At 35.7% G+C, this 19,287-nt stretch overlaps 2 protein-coding genes across 2 annotated transcripts in view; one reads left to right on the forward strand and one right to left on the reverse strand.

Annotated features, from left to right (window-relative positions):
* LOC113507012 (facilitated trehalose transporter Tret1-like) overlaps window positions 1–6,478 on the forward strand; it is a 22,377-nt gene extending 15,899 nt beyond the window's left edge. The window contains exons 2-4 of the mRNA XM_026889869.1: window positions 2,768–3,165; window positions 4,760–5,581; window positions 5,847–6,478. Coding sequence (XP_026745670.1) covers window positions 2,768–3,165; window positions 4,760–5,581; window positions 5,847–6,035 — 1,409 coding nt within the window. The 3' untranslated portion in view covers window positions 6,036–6,478. The remainder of the gene's footprint in view (window positions 1–2,767; window positions 3,166–4,759; window positions 5,582–5,846) is intronic.
* On the reverse strand, window positions 6,137–16,477 carry LOC113507011 (myrosinase 1-like; the record flags this gene model as incomplete). The annotated part of the gene is made up of 6 exons (XM_026889868.1): window positions 6,137–6,425; window positions 11,993–12,234; window positions 13,072–13,377; window positions 15,163–15,257; window positions 15,427–16,002; window positions 16,307–16,477. Coding segments are annotated over 6 exons (1,598 nt in total), but the record flags the coding sequence as incomplete, so codon positions are not given.
* Between the last annotated feature and the right edge of the window lie 2,810 nt (window positions 16,478–19,287).

Genomic DNA, 19,287 nt, shown 5'->3' on the forward strand with positions numbered 1-19,287 from the left:
ACGAGTTTATCTTGTCATAAAAACCACGTTTTTTCGCGCGTGTATTTAACCTCTAGTTCCCTAAGTCGCTCACGTGTTTGTTGTATATTTCTTGTGAAGCTTCACGAGTGAGCACGAGATATTTACGTGGAGGCGCGTGGGCGTGGCGTCCTCCATCAGTAAGCAACACAACGCGGCCAGCATGTAAACTTTAGCTTTCAGTTTGATTCAGTTCTCTTCTAACTATGTACGTGTTTGTTATTAAAGTTAGATCCAGACTCAAAGACGCTCCTTGGAAAACGGCACGTACGTGGGATATACTGAAATATTAAGCAGCTCCAACTGCCCGCTCGGTTCGATGCCCACTCGAGTACCTACGTGTTATGAGTTCACTGATAAAACTTATATACGAAGCGCACATCAGTTATGTTTGAAAATCTTACTAAATCTGGAAGTACCTCATATTTTAATGATTAGTAGATTATTTTCTAGATTTACAATTATTAACTTTAACATTAATGTGGAATGAAAAAGTTGAAAGGTCATAAGTAATCTAAAATGGTTTGAGAATCGAAGCATATACAAATGTAAATCCGATACAAACAATCACTGATAACAGCGGAATACTGGTCAGTAGGATTATCTCTGCATCATGCAGATAAAACACTATCACGCCAATTTCCAGAAACGAATACCTTATGGCTGTGAATATAGTCTGCAGATACGCATCACAACTTTCTAATCACACATTATTGTCATGAAATAGATCTGTCATAATTATTATCAGATATCTCCGAGAAATGTCGAGTATGTACGAGTGGTCAGAAGTATTCACTAGCGCCCGATAAGACTTGATAGTGCCACTCCCAAACTTGTTTTTACTATGACAGGAAGTTTGTCACAGTACATGTGCGCGTGTTAACTGTTCACGTTATTCCCAGTCTTCGTATTATGTCAAAGTGAACTTTAAACCTCGCCTGGTAGAGTCACGTGGTTGTAAATTCGATCTTTTTGCTTGCGCCCCTCATGGACATTGTTGTGTAAAGGCATGATTGTTGTTATACTTTTTCGTGGAGATAAAGACGCGAATCGATGATAAAACAACTCACAAATACTATACATTATCTTTTTTATGAAGAAATAAATGTAGAGCACGGAGATTGAGTTGAAATATAAAAAGTTGCATAAGCATAGGTCAACGTTAAACACTTACTCATAAAATTACGAATGTGATTGCAGTATTACCGTTGTTCTTAAAGACTACTTTGACACTTATTGATACTCTATTACCTGTCATACATCGTAAACAAGATTTTATGCATGTACAAGTAATTGGTAAACGTAAAACAGGCGATAAATCAGCAATTTTATGACTTATGACAATAAGAGGAAGTTGCAAACTGTGTTCACAGCTCAGCCGTAATTTTCTTCGTATCAATTTCCGTTTACCTTTGCTCGACGGTCTAGCTTATCACACTAGCTTAACATTAATGAAAGAAACAACTCAACTAATTGGGTTTTTAATCCTAATTCACGTTTAGGATCTCTATCAGTGTAATGAGAATCACAAAAGGATAATCCTTGAGAATAACACGAGAATTAAGATAAAATTCTTTAATGAAAAGCAATTATTAAGATAACAGCGCAATTTACAAAGAGATAATTTAAACGATCCGTCAACTTGTAAATATTCTAATTAAGCATATTCATTTAACTAATAATTATGAACAACTAGGTTTTACTCGCTGTTATTTAATTGACAGTGAAAAGTACGGAATCTTCTGTCTTAGAATTGAAAGAATATTAATTTTTTATATTAGTTAAGAACACAAGAATATTTAAAAACAAGTCCTATTCTATTCTACCGTTATGTATTCACAATCTGTAACCAGATATTGCGACTATCCAATATATATTGTGAAAGTCTGTTCGAACCATTATTTCAATGATAGGTTTACAGTAACAGGTAAAGCGTCCATTTTCTTTCTCTTTATTTCAATGTGTTTCTGGACTACTGCCAGGTTCCGCTTGCTTGAAGGAAGGTCGTGCGTGCATTAGCATGTTTGAGACCAGTTTCTTTAGATATATCGCTTTGCACGTTCTTAAATCTTTTTCGTGAATTCGAGTCCTTACTTTACAGGTTGCAAATTGAAGGAAATGTAAACAAGAAAGGACATTTAGGGTACACGTTAATGTCGCAAAGGTTGAACTATAGATATTCATGATAAGATATAAGAGTCTTCAGTTATTTAAGAAATGACGCTGCTAAGTAAACCTTACCTATCGAGTCAAACGAATGGAAAATGTTTTGAGGATAAATCTTTATGAATAATATGAAGTATACAGGACTTACATCATTTCATGTTTTCCATATAGATAACGAATGAATACGGGTCGTAGTTTAAACATTATTTAATTAAAGTTTTCAGTGCTATTGATATACACAATTTATTTACTGCGATAATTAAAGTCAAGGCTTTAGCACATCGCAGACACTAAACTCACACACACACGCTTTCAAACTGTATAGCAGCTTACACCGACATTTATCTACATGTAAACATGTGTGTCTAAACGCACAGATAAACAGTAAACCTAACACCTTGTGGCGGGCATTGCACTTTTCACAAGAAATATAATCATCAATAGTATTGAATCTTATGCAACGTTTTGTAATTACTTCAGCATACAAGACGACAAATACGACATGTATTACGACATGTATCGGTTAATCGGAATTTCCTTGAAATTTCCCAAATTTAATTGTTTTTTTTTTCTTCTATTTCAGCAACGCTTATCACCGCAACTGCGGGTACCTGCTACGGCTGGCCCTCACCTACATTACCGTACCTACAGTCACCTGAGAGTAAGATACCAACTTCACACGACGAGGGATCATGGATAGTCTCGATAATGATCCTGTGCTCAGCGTTGACGCCGATCCCCTCCGCCTACTTCGCGGATCGGTTTGGGAGGAAGACCACGCTGCTCCTCGGAGCGGTGCCCTTCATCCTCGGGTGGATCCTGGTGATCGTGGCCAAGTCTGTTGCTGTCCTGTACGTGGCGCGCATGTTCTCTGGCCTGGGCTACGGAATTGTCTACACAGTTGCTCCAATGTACACAGGAGAAATCGCTACCAATCAAGTTCGAGGCGCTCTCTCTACACTCATCACGTTAATGAATAAAGTGAGTATCACGAAGTCAATACCACATTTATGAACCCCGTTTATACAATATCGAGCTATCTGTGCACATCGAAACGAATCGTATTCAACCTAGAGGCACATTAAAAAACATGAGCCAATGCCAGTCAGGTGTTAATAAATAATTCATTACCCTAATGGGTTAGTTCAGTACCAACAGCGAACGTACAAAATTTAGATACAAATTAGTTATAAAAAGATCTATCAATAAATAACGATAGCCGAGTTTTTGTCATAATATGAGAGCTCTGTTTACAAGTGATCGATCAATGTCGGCTATAATGACGCAGCAATTGATCAAGTTCAATGAAATAATTGAGTAATTCCATCTCATTGCAATTATTCACTCAGGATAAGTTTAACTAATGGACGATATCCTTCGCGACGTAATAAGCTATTCCAATTATGTCTTTCTCATGGAGCACAGTCTGCTTATCGCAGCGTATTTACATATTCCATGCTCTGTTGCCTATTTCATAAGCTCGCTTTCTGCTTTTAGAGTTAGATATGCGATTTCTAAATGATATTCGTGGAACCGCTCGGTGTACGGTGTGGACGTACTTGTAACCAACAGGTGTACAGTTTCCTTTGTTAGTGCATTGCACTATATACATTACGTTCATCTTGTTGTATCGACGATGGTACTCAGAAATTCTCCAGTATACAACTGAAGCACGTATTCTGTATCAGTATGTGGAGTATTGTTAGAAAGTTTAGAACTTAACTAGCTAAATCAGTACCCTGCTAAATAGTTACAGCTCAAATCGTAATGATTAAAGTGTAATGAATAATGATCAATTACTAGATTTATAAAATTAAAGATAAATATCAAATTAATCACTCTCGTATCATTACTACAACATACTCGTGGCTTCTCCAATCATACACCGAAAAAAAATAAACGCAATAATATTTTTTTATCGTGCGCCACAAAATGTTCACGTGATAAGACTGATATTACCATAAAACACATTATACGAACACACTAGGGCCGTCACTATTAGTTACAGAAAATTAAATTGCTCGCGAGGACACACAACGTCCTCGGAAATTATGTTGGAGAGTCATTTCGTACCATTTACAACATCACTGTCCAGGCCTTTAATCAGAAGTTATTCACCATGAATACCATGATCGTATATGACAACAATTTATTTCCCATTGTATGTTCTATTTGCACGTAATTAAGACAACGTGCACACGAGCCTCCGACATGAAACGTGACTCATTACCACAATTACGCAGTCCGCATGGTTTCCCGCAATTCATATAAGCTCGAAACGTCTGCAATCATGTTTATAAAATATTTAGTTTATATACATCTTAATGAGCTGACGTAAGCCTGTTGCAATCTTTTGAAGATTAGAATGCATTCACAAATTATACAATAGAGCATTACTCATATTACGTTAATTGTGGAATTATTAGAAAACCTAAAATATTTTTTATCGTCACAGTCGTACAACCTCGTTATCATATCAAGTAATGATGTAACCTCTATTGTATATGGATGCAAATGAGTAAAGTAAACGTTATAAACTCAAGTGCCAAACTAATTTCTCATTGTATTTTTCCAGGTCGGAATTCTTGCCCAGTACTGCATCGGTCCGTTCGTGTCGATGCAGACCCTCGCCGCCATCAACTTGATCCTGCCCATCACATTTGTTATTACCTTCATCTTTCTGCCCGAATCTCCTTACTACTACTTAAAGTTCGAACAGAGTGAGAGGGCTGAACGTTCCCTTAGAAATCTACGTAGTGGTGATATAAGAACTGAACTCAAAAGCATAGAATTAAACGTTCAAGAAGATATGAAGAACCGTGGAACTTGGAGCGACTTGATAACTGAAGCCACCAATAGAAAAGCTATGTGGATCACGCTGGGAGTGTTTACTATACAACAGCTGTGTGGCAGTGCCGCTGTCGTGGCCTACGCTCAAGTCATATTCAACTGCACCGCCAACCCAAGTGCCACCACTATACTTCCTAACGGCACAGTATTAGAAACGGCTGGCGGCATAGGTCCCATGGAGCCCTACCAAGAGTCTATCATTCTTGGATGCGTTCAAGTCGCCACTTGCGTCTTATCCGTAATACTCGTGGACAGAGTGGGCAGGAAGCCACTTCTCTTACTATCAGCTCTAGGAGTGGGGCTCATGAACGGTACAATTGGTACATATTTCTACTTCGATCACGTCAACAAGGCCGCCGTGTCACAACTTCACTGGTTGCCGCTCGCTGCTCTGCTCTGCTACATCGTGTGCTACGCTATTGGTTTATCGACGGTACCCTACGTCATCATAGGAGAAATGTTCCCGACCAACGTCAAGCTGTACGCTTCCTGTATCGCTCATATCTACACTGGCATCTCCATGTTCACAGTCCAAAAACTATTCCAGGTGAGTTTGCTTTGAGTGGTACTATCCAAATATGAGATTTTGATGCAGGAGAGTGAAAATAAATCAAATAGAGTAAAATAACAAAGTCCCATTTATCAAATATTTTTGTACATACGAAAATTATAAAGTAATATTTACAATATCAATATAAACAATAATATCCTAATACAAGCACTTTATTTTTTATAAATTTAAAAAAAAATATTTCCTGTATACAATACATATTCGGTGATGAATCGTCTCTAATACGAAGTTTACTTTCCAGGTGGTAAAGGACGCGTACGACATCTACACAGTATTCTGGGGCTTCTCGGCGTTCTCGCTCCTGGGGCTGGTGTTCATGCTGGCGGTGCTGCCGGAGACCAAGGGCAAGTCGTTCGCGAGCATCCAAGCGCAGCTGAAGCGCGAGGTGGCGCGAGACAACGCTAAGAAACTCGCCACCGTCGAGTACTGAGCGTAGGCTCGACACCGCCCGGATAAGTTCTCACTAGTTTAGCATAAGCTTTACTTTAATGTGTTTTAAGGGATCAAGCAAGTTGGAATGACAGTTAAGGATATTGATACTTAAAGTTTAATATACTTTAGCATAGTATAGTGTAACAACGTACAGTTTTGTATAAAGTATTGTAGACACTATTACAAGAGTAGCCTATGTAGGCACAGTAGAGGGAGGATGGTGGGCGCCAGTAGGGTCGTGCCGGAGAAGGCGGTGAAGTCCTCGGGGTCGTAGTGGGCCGGCAGCGAGCGCGAGCGGATCACCTCCGAGTACAGCTTGGCCGAGTGCTTCGCCGTACGAGTCTTGTTCGGACTCTTGAAATCAACCAGATACAGACCGAAGCGGGACCTGCAAATGCATTTACAACTGTGAAAAGAGTGAAATTAGACATTTCTGACTGATTCACGTGTTTTATTTCACACCCAACAAGAAACTTCATTGCATCTTCCTCTCTAACATCGAACCTTGAATTGAAGTATAAAATAAAAAGAGACACCTGTCTATGAGATTTACAGTAGAAAAACATGGCAACATAATCGTAACTCATCAAGATAATTTACTTTATAATAGCAGTTAAAAAAAATAGGTTATCAACAAATCATGGCCTTAATGCCTTTCACACTAAATGATTAATTGCAACATTTATCACGAGGACAAGGCGAAAAATAATAATATTGTTTGGCACGTTATTCAAATGTCAACTTTTAAATGGACAGGCTAAACGGTCTATTATATTCCTCGGTAGAAAAACCACATTATTAAAGTAGTAATGAGGATAATTACAAAGTTAGAGAAGTGAAACGAATTGCAGCCAACAATGGTCATTACACCAGATTTATCGTTGCACGAGTCGGTAAACTTTTTAAATCCGTCTCACGGTGATAAGAAATTTTCCGCTGCATTTCTGGTCTTATTTTATATGACTCGCATTTCTAAATTAAACGTAAACCAAACGTAAATCATAAACATCGATAATGTTTATGATTCCGAAGGGCTTCCGAAAGATATTTAATTTCTCACGTGATTAGATAACGAGGAATCAAACGGAAACAAACACACATAAGTAAATATTTTTTTTGACCACTTGTTTTCAAAAAGTATGCAAATACCAAGGTATAAATAGTAGTGAAATAATAAATACATACTTCATCAATCGTCTACGCTTAACGATTTAGAGAAAATATAAAAAGGTATTCAGTAATTAGACATCAAATTATAGAACCAGGCTATGAATGAACACAAACTTTAACTCTTGTTCTATTGTAAATATAACAACAGACTTTAACAATTTTATACTGCTTCAAAATAAATTATGCACGGATAGCCGAGTATTGGCTACACAATGGCACACCAAGAACGCGACGTGTCAGGGTTTCGATCCCCAGCTGAGGCTGGATATCTTTGTGAATTCGAATTGTATGTTTGTGAAAACCCATGCGTCACAAGGATTAAATTCCAAATAAAAAAAAAAGGTAGCAGAAAAGGAGTTTTCAAACTTAGCTTAACATAGATAAAAAAATGTTTACGTAAGCAGAATCCTTGTGGGGGTCAATTAAAATTAAATTAGACGTATATCAAGATAGCAAAACGATAATTAGGTATTATTAAAATATAATTAGGCTCATAATGGATTAATTAATAACCATTGTTGAGGTATTTGATAAAGACAGTGAAAATTGGATTTATAATGCGATGCATCACCAAGGGGAAAAACTGGCGTCAAAATAACTTAACTTTAACGTGACTTAAATGAAATCTTACTTCAATTTACTCCATTAAAGAAATCTAAATATTTTGTAAATAGGTAGGTAATTAATGGAATTAGGTGTCACGCATAAAGTCCATAACATTGTTTCCTTTAGCCGAAACCGACATTGTCCACAATCACTTATAAAATAAAATTGCAACTTTTAAGACATTTATACAAACAGTTGAGTGAAGCGAAATATTAAGAAGATATTAATGTTAAATATCGATATTAAACACCGAAAATACTTGTAAAATTATTAAACTCTAAATTCAACGCACGCGAAATTCTCGGACATAACCTAAATTGTTTAAAAACGCCCTAAAGGCATACCTCTATCTAAATACCCTCCACTAATGAAATGCGATGCAGTATTTTGGTCTTGTATGCATAACTTTGCATCTGACTGTACTTTGTGCCTGTAAGCCTATTTCAGCGGAGAGAATCTTGTTTGCAATTCAAACAATGCACTTTGCAGCTTAAGCCCTGGACAATAGGTTTTGAATACCGACCTTAAATATTGTACTGTTTATAGCTTGGAGCGAAGTATCTTACTAAGGCTTGAATAAGTGATTCTGTGAAAATATGTATTAAGAAATAAAATTAAAGGCTCACTACCTTATTTCATCGTTATTAAGGGAAATTATTATGAGTAAACGTTGATGGAAATATGTACTCAAAGGTTGAATTTACAAGTCTAATCATAAGAACCTTTCCTGTCTTCGATAACTATTACAGACACCTGGTCTTCTAAGAAATACCTAAATAGTGAAAAAAAATACGGCGAACTATCAAAACAATGTTTCGACATTTCGATAAATATGTTAATTACTTCTGCGTGTACCAAAGTACGTCGTACTTAATTAATATAATATGTTGAGGCAAAAGACCAGAAACTAAATGAACGGGAAACTACTGGGTGTGTGGAAAACCCTCTCGTTGCATTTAATTAGTACATAACTGTTAAATTCAGGCACGCCGTTGTCGCAGTTTAGAACTGAGTTCTATTGTCTGTAAGCGTTATATCCTTGCACCAGCTAGACAAATGATATCACATTGATGAAAATTCAGATAGGAACTATGGTATACTGCAAGCGATGAATAGAAAATTTGTTGATACGACCAGCAACAGTAGTCGGTTAACACAACCTGAATTTACCAAATCATAAACAATCTTTAAAAAAAAACAGTACCGGGAAGTAAAAAAACAAAACTGAAACGATATTATCATATCGGCTAGGTACTGTCAAAAGGCGGTCTATTTGTTCTCAAGTGCTGGTTTATTTGGGAGTCCTCTGTACTTTTATTTAATAATTAGTATTCAGATTTACTTCGTAATATCTGGTCAACCTAATATCCTAGAGGGGTACAACGAGCGGTCGCTAAGAACGAATAATTTTAAATGCATAATCGTCGCCCAGAAAAAAAAATGCTCATAAAAGTCAACAATATAACGAGATTTTTTTTATAACTACTAAAGGTTCCGCTTCAAACAAAAATAATTCACCGAAATTGTATCCCAAATCTTGGAGTCATCGATGTATACATAGCTAATAAATACTAAATTGGTGAGACCTTACAAAAGAGGCTTTACACGATAATTTCAATTTTTGACACATAATTAAAAAATCTAAACACAATTTTTTACATCGGTCGTTAACCGACTCCTGCTGTGACTGTGCTTATAACTATGATGGACATAATATTGTTTTCACTCTAGGATTTTATTTTTATCATGCTGATAACAAAACTTATTCGAGATAGTTGATGGTCATCGACCTAAGGTTTGGTGAAATTTACTTTGAAGCTTTTAGATTATAACTCAGATGTTAAGGGTGGGTTTCAACTCCCGATAAAACAAGACTTGCGTGCCCCAGATTTAATAATCAATTTAAGTCTTAAAAAGTTCTGGCTAGAAATATATTTTAAATAGAACTTTTAATTTTATATAACAAAACTGAATTCCAAGCCAAGACCTCTCTGGAATTGAAAAGTGTACGAAAACTATTTTAGCCAAACCTGACAAAAACAAAGGAATCAGATAATAGATATGTTATCTACGCTTTAGACCACACGAATATAAACAAATAGATAGTCTAGTTAGTAAATGATATCGATATTGGATCAGCCAGTACAATAACAACATATTAAAACAAACTACTAATTGTTGACGCCAGTGACATCTAGTAACAGCGCAAGAAACTAAAAATATGAAACCTCTTTTGTTAGAGTTAGATCATTCACAACAACATAGATGTAACTTAAGTATAGCTCAAGAGATGTCGCTGTTAGTCGCATGATGGACCCATCATAAATAATAATAAATTGTTATTAGTTATGCCACCTTCAATAATTAGTCGTTTTAAATGGACGTCCATTTAATCTGACAGTTATTAGTTCAAGGTATTGTCATCGATGGAAAAATACAGAGATAAACGTAAATAGTTTTTTATATACTTCGGGTTTATTTACGTCAGTACGTCAGTACTCATCATTATCTATGCAATTGAATGTATGAGTCACGCTGAAACTTGCCAAAATTGACTTGAACATGACGTCACAAAAGAGATGAATATTTTACCATATAAGTACAATACAAACACACATAAAACCATAACTATTAGTCTATAGACTTGGTTTTTACCTAGCGAAATAATAATAAAGGACTTTCACAAAATAGAATGAGCAATAAAACAGGTAACAATAAGAAATAAAAAACCTAACCTTAGAGAACCATAGGATTTTCCGTACCGATAACTTATTTATTACTTCCAGTAAATATTTAACCAAGTGTATTATTTCAGTGACCGGAACCAAAAAACCAACAATTAAGTACAACTCTACTTTTGCTTATTATCTACTTTAATACTTTGATCTTATCTTATCTTTCAAGTGCGCCTTAAAATGTGACGCAGTTTAGTCATATTGACGTTAGCCTGACCTACGTCAATGTTAGGTATGTAGGAGAAAAAGCGATCTAGACTCCGATGAAGACCTTGAGATCTATAGCAGTCTGTGCCTACAGTTCAACAGTACCATTAAAACTCTTCGGTATTTACGTACATAGAGATAAAATACATATAATGAACAGTTATTGTGTATTGTAATTACCTGCTTTGTAAAACAATTCACTTTTATTAATGCGTTTCCAGAGAATAGGTTACGTTAAGACAAGTTTAAAGAATACAAACAAGTCTTTAAAAGGTATCTGATTTGCTTAAAAACCGGTCTAGTGCGAATCGGACTTGCGAAACTGAATGTTCCGTACGAATCGGCTAAAGATTTACAAGTCGGTTGGGTAACCAATAAATTTGTGGTCACCCAAAATCCAATTTGTTCTCCACCAGCATAATTATTTTAACTGTCTAGCTGTCACGGTTGATGAGATGCGGCCTGGTAACGAACGCAAAGGCAGATAGACTGACTGACAGCCTTTAGACACAAAACCCTTAAATAATATTGTTTTAAAGTTATTATTGTAACGAGGACATCATTTACCGATGGTTTAGAAAATCGAAAACGAGAATAAAGAATGACTTCAGATATTTTTTGTATTAATCGATCTATGTTTGTTCATTGACTCTCGTTGCCAACCATACTTAGCTATTTTTTATACATTTATACTTTTTTAGACATTCAAAGTCATCATTATTCAAATAGTTTCAACTGAGCGAATCATCATCTTGCGCAAATGTATGCAAAAATAAAATATTTGTATTTCCTTACAAGATGTTACACCATCCTGACACTAGCTACACTTAATCACCATCCTCATTTGAAATATAATAGAAAAACCGGCACTAGCCAATGTCCATGCCCTATGTTACTATACAATTACGTTTTTTAATTTTCGTCGATGCTATTGAAGACATTGAATTTTGTATGAAAAACTACACAAAAGGAATATCGTTATCGCACGTAACGTGATCTAACTGCCTTGCGTATGTGGGGTCAAATTCCATTGCTTTTTTGCATTCCTTATGAACTTTTGATCCCTGGGCAAAACGGAGAGATACGTCTCTAACTGCAACCTACCCTACCCCATACCAGACACCACAGAAATCATAGCGACCTACCGTGAAGTCATCAAATTGTCTTTATCCTAGCTTGGATAAGACGAACATTTTTTATGTCTAAATTCATCAGCAGTTATCAAAGGTATACTTACACGTATCCATCGTCCCATTCGAAGTTATCCATCAAACTCCAAGCGAAGTACCCTTCGACAGTGCTCTTGTCTTCATGAATAGCATGAAGCAACGCGTTCAGGTAATGGCTGTAGTACGAAACTCTAGCTTTGTCTTCAAGCCCGCTGAAGTCAGCGTAACCATTCTCAGTGACTATTATGGGAACGTTGTTGTAAGTTTTCGTGATCCATTTTAGAAGACGTCTGAAGCCGAATGGCACTACCTGAAAGAAATGAAGAGGTATTTTTATCTAATAGTATTTTTTTTAAAACGTACAGCCCGAAAAATGGATTCGATTTTGTAAAAAGAATTGGCAAACGTTGAAAAAAGAAACAAAAAAGCAAATATAACGAACGTTCTAAACTTGAATGCACGGTCTATTTTCTTTCTTTGTTGCTAATTGAGTACATGTGAACTCAAAAGATATGTAGTATATTAGGTGCTATAAAACAAGTTTACATAAATCTTAATATTATTTAAACTTTTTTAATTATATTGTATGGTTCAACACACCGAACAAGGTCAGTGAAGATCGTAAGATATTTACAGATACAAAACTTCTTTTTTACTAGCTTTATTACTTTTTATATGCAGAAAATGGTTTTATATCAACTTGTAGATGCTATTTATTTACTATTTCGAAAAAAACTACGTAACATATTTTTGACATGTTTAAGCCTCGTGACAAGACAACATTTGACACGCGGCATGTTCTCAACAGCCGTAGGGTGTTTTGTTTAAAAACGTATATAACAGTCATAAGCAGCATGTTGCGCATCTCGTTGCACGTGATGTTATGCAACGTGTTACACTACTTGTATCCAACGTCTTTAACAAGCTTAATAAAACGTCCAAATTAAACTGAAATTCGTACGTTCCCTGGAAACTACCACCACATACAAGATTTCTGTAGTTGTGAAAATGAGACAGCGCTCTACGTTAAGCTGTTAAGTCTCGCTCGACAACTGCAACATTACTTTAAAAACGGTGGAGGTAGGTTGTAGGTAGGGTAATCCTCTATTTTCCTACTTATGCACAACCAAAAAAATATTTAATTTACCTTAAGCCACGACGATGACGAATCAGAAGGCCACTTAGGATCCTGCACTCTTACAATACCAACATCGTTTGCATGCGACGGTATAGCTCCTACTTCTCCGTCAGCCATGGACAACAAATACGTAGTGTAGTGGTTTAAGCCAAAGAAGTCGGCTGTTCCCTTCAAGTAGTTCACTTCTTCAGGTGTGAACTTCGGGAGACGAGACCTGGTGTAGTTCTGTTGCAGACTCTTCTCGTCGACCAGCTTTATGAGCTCCTTGGGATAGTTGCCCTCTTTGGAGTAGACGGGGTGCGCATACCAGCCAAGCTGAAGAAATAAATAAAATTAATTTATAGACTCATGTTAAAAAAAACCTCTGACATTAAGGACTCGGGTGAAGCATATAATGTGGATCACACCAATGCTTGTCCTACGCGGGGATCTAACTTGCGACTTTGGAGTGGTGATCACATATTACTGGGAATGTCAAAAAGTTATCAGATCTAATAATAATAAATGCGGACAACATCACATACATTGTTCTGAACCCAAAGTAAGTTGCTAAAGTTGCTTGTGTTATGGAATTCAGATACAACGAAGGTACCACAAACACCCAGACCCGAGACAATGTAGAAATGTGAATTTTTACATTGACTCGACCGGGGATCGAACCCGGGACCTCAGAGCTAGCGACACCTTGAAATTGGTGCGTACGCCACTCGACCACGGAGGTCGTCAAATGCAGAGTCCGGCTTTTGACTCTCCACACGCTGAATCTACAGGGCCCAACTTCACAAGTTCTACTACTTAGCCAACGTATTTGGCATGTCTAATACCATTAGAGGCTTTACAAAAAAGTTATCTACCTTCATTATACATATTTAACACGTACGTATTTTTGGACATAACATGTCTACTGTTTACAATATCGTTTAGACTGAATCAATTTTAGATCTTTCATGCTTATCTAAAAGATATATGATAACATGTATAGTTTCAAGTCTCTTGTCTCTCAATATTTGTTTTAATGCTGTTGTTTGCAGTATCTATTATTTTGCAATAGTATAGTTATTTTATGGTTACGTACATTGAGTTCCTTCCTCTTAATCAGCATCTGTCTGATTACTATTCAAAACATTATTGTTTTGTGTGACAGTATTAAGAATCGTATCCCTCCCAGTTACATCATCAAGATTTACAGAAGTATTTATAGCAATTATATGTTTTACGCTTTACTCATGAGTATCTATAGAAATTGCCTAACTAGTTTTGGTAACCCCGTCGCCGTAATAGTTACCTAATGATGGAGGACTTCGGTTGGGTTCGTAACTAGTCGGGCAATCTCGATAAATACGCTCTAGTCGTTTATACATAAAAAAATAGGAATTATACCAATGTTAATTTAATAACCAATAGACGGGCCTGTTGGTCTAGTGGTTAGCGACCCTGACTGCTATACCGGAGGTCGTGGGTTCGATTCCCAGGACAAATGTTGTGTGATGAGCATGATCATTTGTTCTGGTGTCTGGATGTAATTTTCCTATAATATGTATGTATTTAGAAATATATAAGTAAGTTTACCAGTTGTCTGGTTACCATAACATGAGCTCTGCTTAGCTTGGGATCAGATAACCGTGTGTGAGTTTTCCCAGGATATACCATATATTATATTATATAAGTAATTTTTGGTACCAGATATTTTCGTGAAACCTTAGAATGAATATTTAACTGAAAATATCAATAATAACATAATTTTCTTGCTATTGATCTAGAGCACAATGACATTGCAGCGAGTCTGTATGTATGACCTTTACAAAACTTTGTTAATAGCAGTATACTTTGTGAATAGGTACATATCATGCAGACGTAAGCGATTTACTAACAAATACTTTTGAATGTACGACAAATGAGCACGTAATTGCTGACAATGGTGGATCAGTACCAAAATTACCAGCATTGTGTATGTACCCATAACTATTAAATACCTGCTTCTCATTATAATTTCAGAATAACACACGTTTTCGTAATCGTCATATCAGTGCAAGATTAGCACATTATCTTTAATGTAACTGTAATTAAACAAAGAATATTATATTAACACTGGATACTAACATGTGTTTTGAGGTATAATTCAGCTGCTTCTCTGTCTTGGGGTGTGTCAGTCTTTGGTTCAGCCCAATTGGAATCCAGGGACATTCCAATTTTACCTAAAAAACAAACAATTAAGAACTTTATAATTTCTGGTTCTGATACCACGTATCTACTAATGATCATTTGCCTGAGATTCTTGTCACAAAAAAATGAGGAAATTTAAAATTTTGCAATCTAAAATTGTTTAGTTTAAAATTATTTTTAGAAAATAGAATCTCGCCATACCTTTATTAACATGGCGATAGTTCTCGTTGAAGAGATGATAGACGCTTGCGTGCGCCTTCAAAAGGTTATGTGCGCAGAGGTATTCGGCAATGCCGTGTCGGTTCAATGCCGGCGCGCGGTACGTGCCGCCGTAGCCTTCCAAACACGTCTGCATCGGTTCATTGAAAGTCACCCAATATTTCACTCTGCTGGAGAAATTATCGAACAAAACTTTAGCGTAATCTGTATAATAGTCTACAATATGAGCGTTCGACCATCCTCCTATATTCTGCAACTTTTGCGGCAAGTCCCAGTGGTATATCGTCACCATTGGAGTCACGTTTCGTTTTAACAGCTCATCGATCAGATTGCTGTAGTACTTGAGGCCTAGTTCGTTGATCTGGTTTGTGAGGCCGGTCGGTAAGATCCTAGGCCAGGATATGGAGAATCTGTAAATGTCGACGCCTAGCTCGTGCACCATCTCAGCGTCCCTCTTGTAAAGATGGTAGGAGTCGGCCGCCACGTCACCGTTAGACCCATCCTTTACAAAGCTTTTGTTCGTGTGTACCAGGTGATCCCATATGCTTTCTGATTTTCCTGTAACCATATATTTTTTATTATTATACCGAAATAATTATGTCAATGTAATGTGAAGTCATATAATTAATTAAATATGCTAAGGCTGGGTAACGCTAATTGTAAGACCCACGGTTTTATTTAAACGTGGGTAATTAACATATTTTTACTCGGCTTATCAACATTGACCTCGTCACAGACACATTTTAGAAACCAGACCAGCCAAGAAAATTAACTATGATTTGCGGTTACATTGTTTTTAACCATGTAAATAACTAATTATATTTAAGAGATATTAAATAGATAATTTCGGGAAAAACATTACCATCTTCATTCCATGCTCCTTCGATTTGGAAGGCAGCCGTCGATACTCCAAACAAAAATTCTTTAGGAAACGTGTAATTTGATTTTAATCCTCCAGAGAAATTCAAAATTTCTGCACTCCTGAAAAAGAGAAAAAAATCTGAAATGTGAGTAGCTAATAAAAAGTGTACGTCTTGGGAAGTTCAGAGGAAAAAGGATACCTATCTTAAAAGGGAGGAGCGATCCGACGCTGCCGTATGTGTGAAAGAAAAAGAACGAAAAGTGAAGCCTACTCTCCTGTAAAAAGCTAATTCATAAAATATAACTAAATAAGTGCTAAAAATGTGAGCATTAATACTGTTTACCTATTTTTCCATTCAATTATGTGCCTTATGAAGCGTGCAAATACTTTTTTGTATACGTAAATCCTGACTAATATCCATATTTCCAATTAAACCTAATTATTGCATCGAATATAGACTGAAACTAGTCTATTGAAGCAAGTGCAAGTAGGAAGCGGAAACGAACGTGAGACAGGCTTCATGTCAATGATTAAACACGTTTCCGCTCGTCGCGAGAAGTCACGTGCTCAAGAATCAAATTTCAAACAATTTCTTTGAATATCCGTCATGGATAATGATGGACTATCTCAATATATAATACTCAATACTTTATTGCTTCCATAATGTAGTTACAGGTGGTAATTTTAGCTACAATGAACAATTATGGACCCCGTAGGGCACAGCATTGTGGTAGGACAGAGGAAGATCCCTGTTTTATACTTCATTAATTAATTCGCTTTTGTATTTTGTATACGACACTTTGTATGATTACTTTCAAATCAATATTAGTGCAGAATGGAAGCGTGAGCGCAGCATACGTTGAGAGCGGTATATTTATTTTCTAGTGGTAGTAGATTCTTTACTGAAGGTTTGCAGAGGGTACACGAATATTACCACTATTAGTAGCATAATCATTACTTTATCGAAGAAATTGAATTTCTTATTTAATACAGCATTGATTCATATTTAGTGTGATGCTAAGCTAAGACACGTTTTCGCTATTGCTTTTATGTGCCATAAATAAGATAAAAATCTATTTCTGCTTTAAATCACTTGAAAGAAGTTAATGTTATTTTTGTATTATTTTAATGATTAATGATTATAACGAAACTTGTTTAATTTTTGCTTTTTTTTTGTTAATAGAAAAACAATAAAAAATATTTCTTGCAGCACATTGATGCTTATTTTAATTTACGATTCTCATTAACAGTGCGCATTATTGCTACTTAATCACTTAAAATACAGGTTAGGCGCCGGTATTAAATTCAAATTAACCATGACCCGGTGAAGACTGTAATCTTAAATAATAACAGGTAATGACATTGTATACTTGTGTGCATCTGCCTGATGAATAACAAATCACAATTCTTCAGAGATATGCATCACACACAATTAAGTATGATAATTTTAGTTCATTTATTTTTTTAACTAGCTTTTCGCCCGCTTCGGTGTCGGTTATATCGCGTTTCCCTTAAAATCAAGCTATAAATAAGCGACGGCATCGTAACCTGTGACCATCATTTGACATTCGACAAACCGACGTCTTTATTGAATTTTAATTTTAACACTGTGGACTATTCGTAGTCAAATTTTTGCGAAACATATACGTGTATGCATATTAGTTCGCATACAATTCTAATAGTGATTACAATTACAATTACAATATTAGTTATGTGCTACTTTGTCTAATCTATACTTACTTTTTTAATATATAAAGCTGAAGAGTTTGTTTGTTTAAACGCGCTAATCTCAGGAACTACTGGTTCAAATTGAAAAAATATTTTTGTGTGGAATAGACCATTTATCGAGGAAGGTTTTAGGATATATACCATCAAGCTGCGACTAATAGGAGCGAAAATACAATGGAAAATGTGGAAAAAAAAAACAGGGCAGAAATAAATCGTAACTTATATCTTCTAAAGTCGCTGGCAACAGCTAGTTTGTCATAAAACTATTGTTAAGAAGAATTGTGAGAATGAAGTATAGCCAGCTACTGACATTAAATACCTACATTGTGTTTAAGAAATTATGTGTTGTTAGTGTGTTTTGTTTTTCTCATAGGCAGAAAACAATCACTTTGTTTATTACTGCTAGTGTAAGTTCAAAACACTTTAAATAGAATAAAACACAAACTATAATAGGTAAAACAAAAGATACGGACCTAAACTTTGTTTAAAAAATAAACATACGCGATTATCATAACTATGTACATACTTAGATCAATAATAATAAAAATAAAAAAGGTCAAATACCATTTACGAACCGGATGAACTATAATAAGGTTATCGTCCTAGCTTAGAGATTGAACTTTGCAAAACATACCATATTGTATGAAACAGAAAAAAATACTACGTCAAGCATGTTATACAGAATCCTAATAACTATTTGATGTAGACTTAATAATAAACCGACCTTGTTTATTTATACAACAGCAGTGAAAGGACCTCCAACAAGAAAGGATATTGACCTTTTGAAATTAATTTTACATATATATAAACTAGACATGTACTACCGTATACAAAAAGTAGGTAAATATTCTTTATTCTATTGGTTTAGGTACTTTTTTGTGAACAATCTTTCTATACTAATATATAAAGCTGAAGAGTTTGTTTATTTGTTTGAACGCGCTAATCTCAGGAACTACTGGTCCAAATTGAAAAAATATTTTTGTGTGGAATAGAACATTCATTGAGGAAGGTTTTAAGCTATAAACCATCACGCTGCGTCTAATGGGAGCGAAGATACAATGGAAAATGTGGAAAAAACAATGCAGATATAAATCAAACTTATATCTTCTAACCACGCGGACGAAGTCGTGGGCAACAGCTAGTCTTTTTATACAAAGACCAATAAAAAAACGACTGATAAATATCAGGCATATTTGATTTGATAATCCCTATCCTTGTTTAAGATTGTTTTTTAGCCAACTTTCATTTTTAAA

This window comes from Trichoplusia ni, unplaced genomic scaffold (genome assembly GCF_003590095.1).
Source record: "Trichoplusia ni isolate ovarian cell line Hi5 unplaced genomic scaffold, tn1 tig00000228, whole genome shotgun sequence".
NCBI lineage: Eukaryota > Metazoa > Arthropoda > Insecta > Lepidoptera > Noctuidae > Trichoplusia > Trichoplusia ni.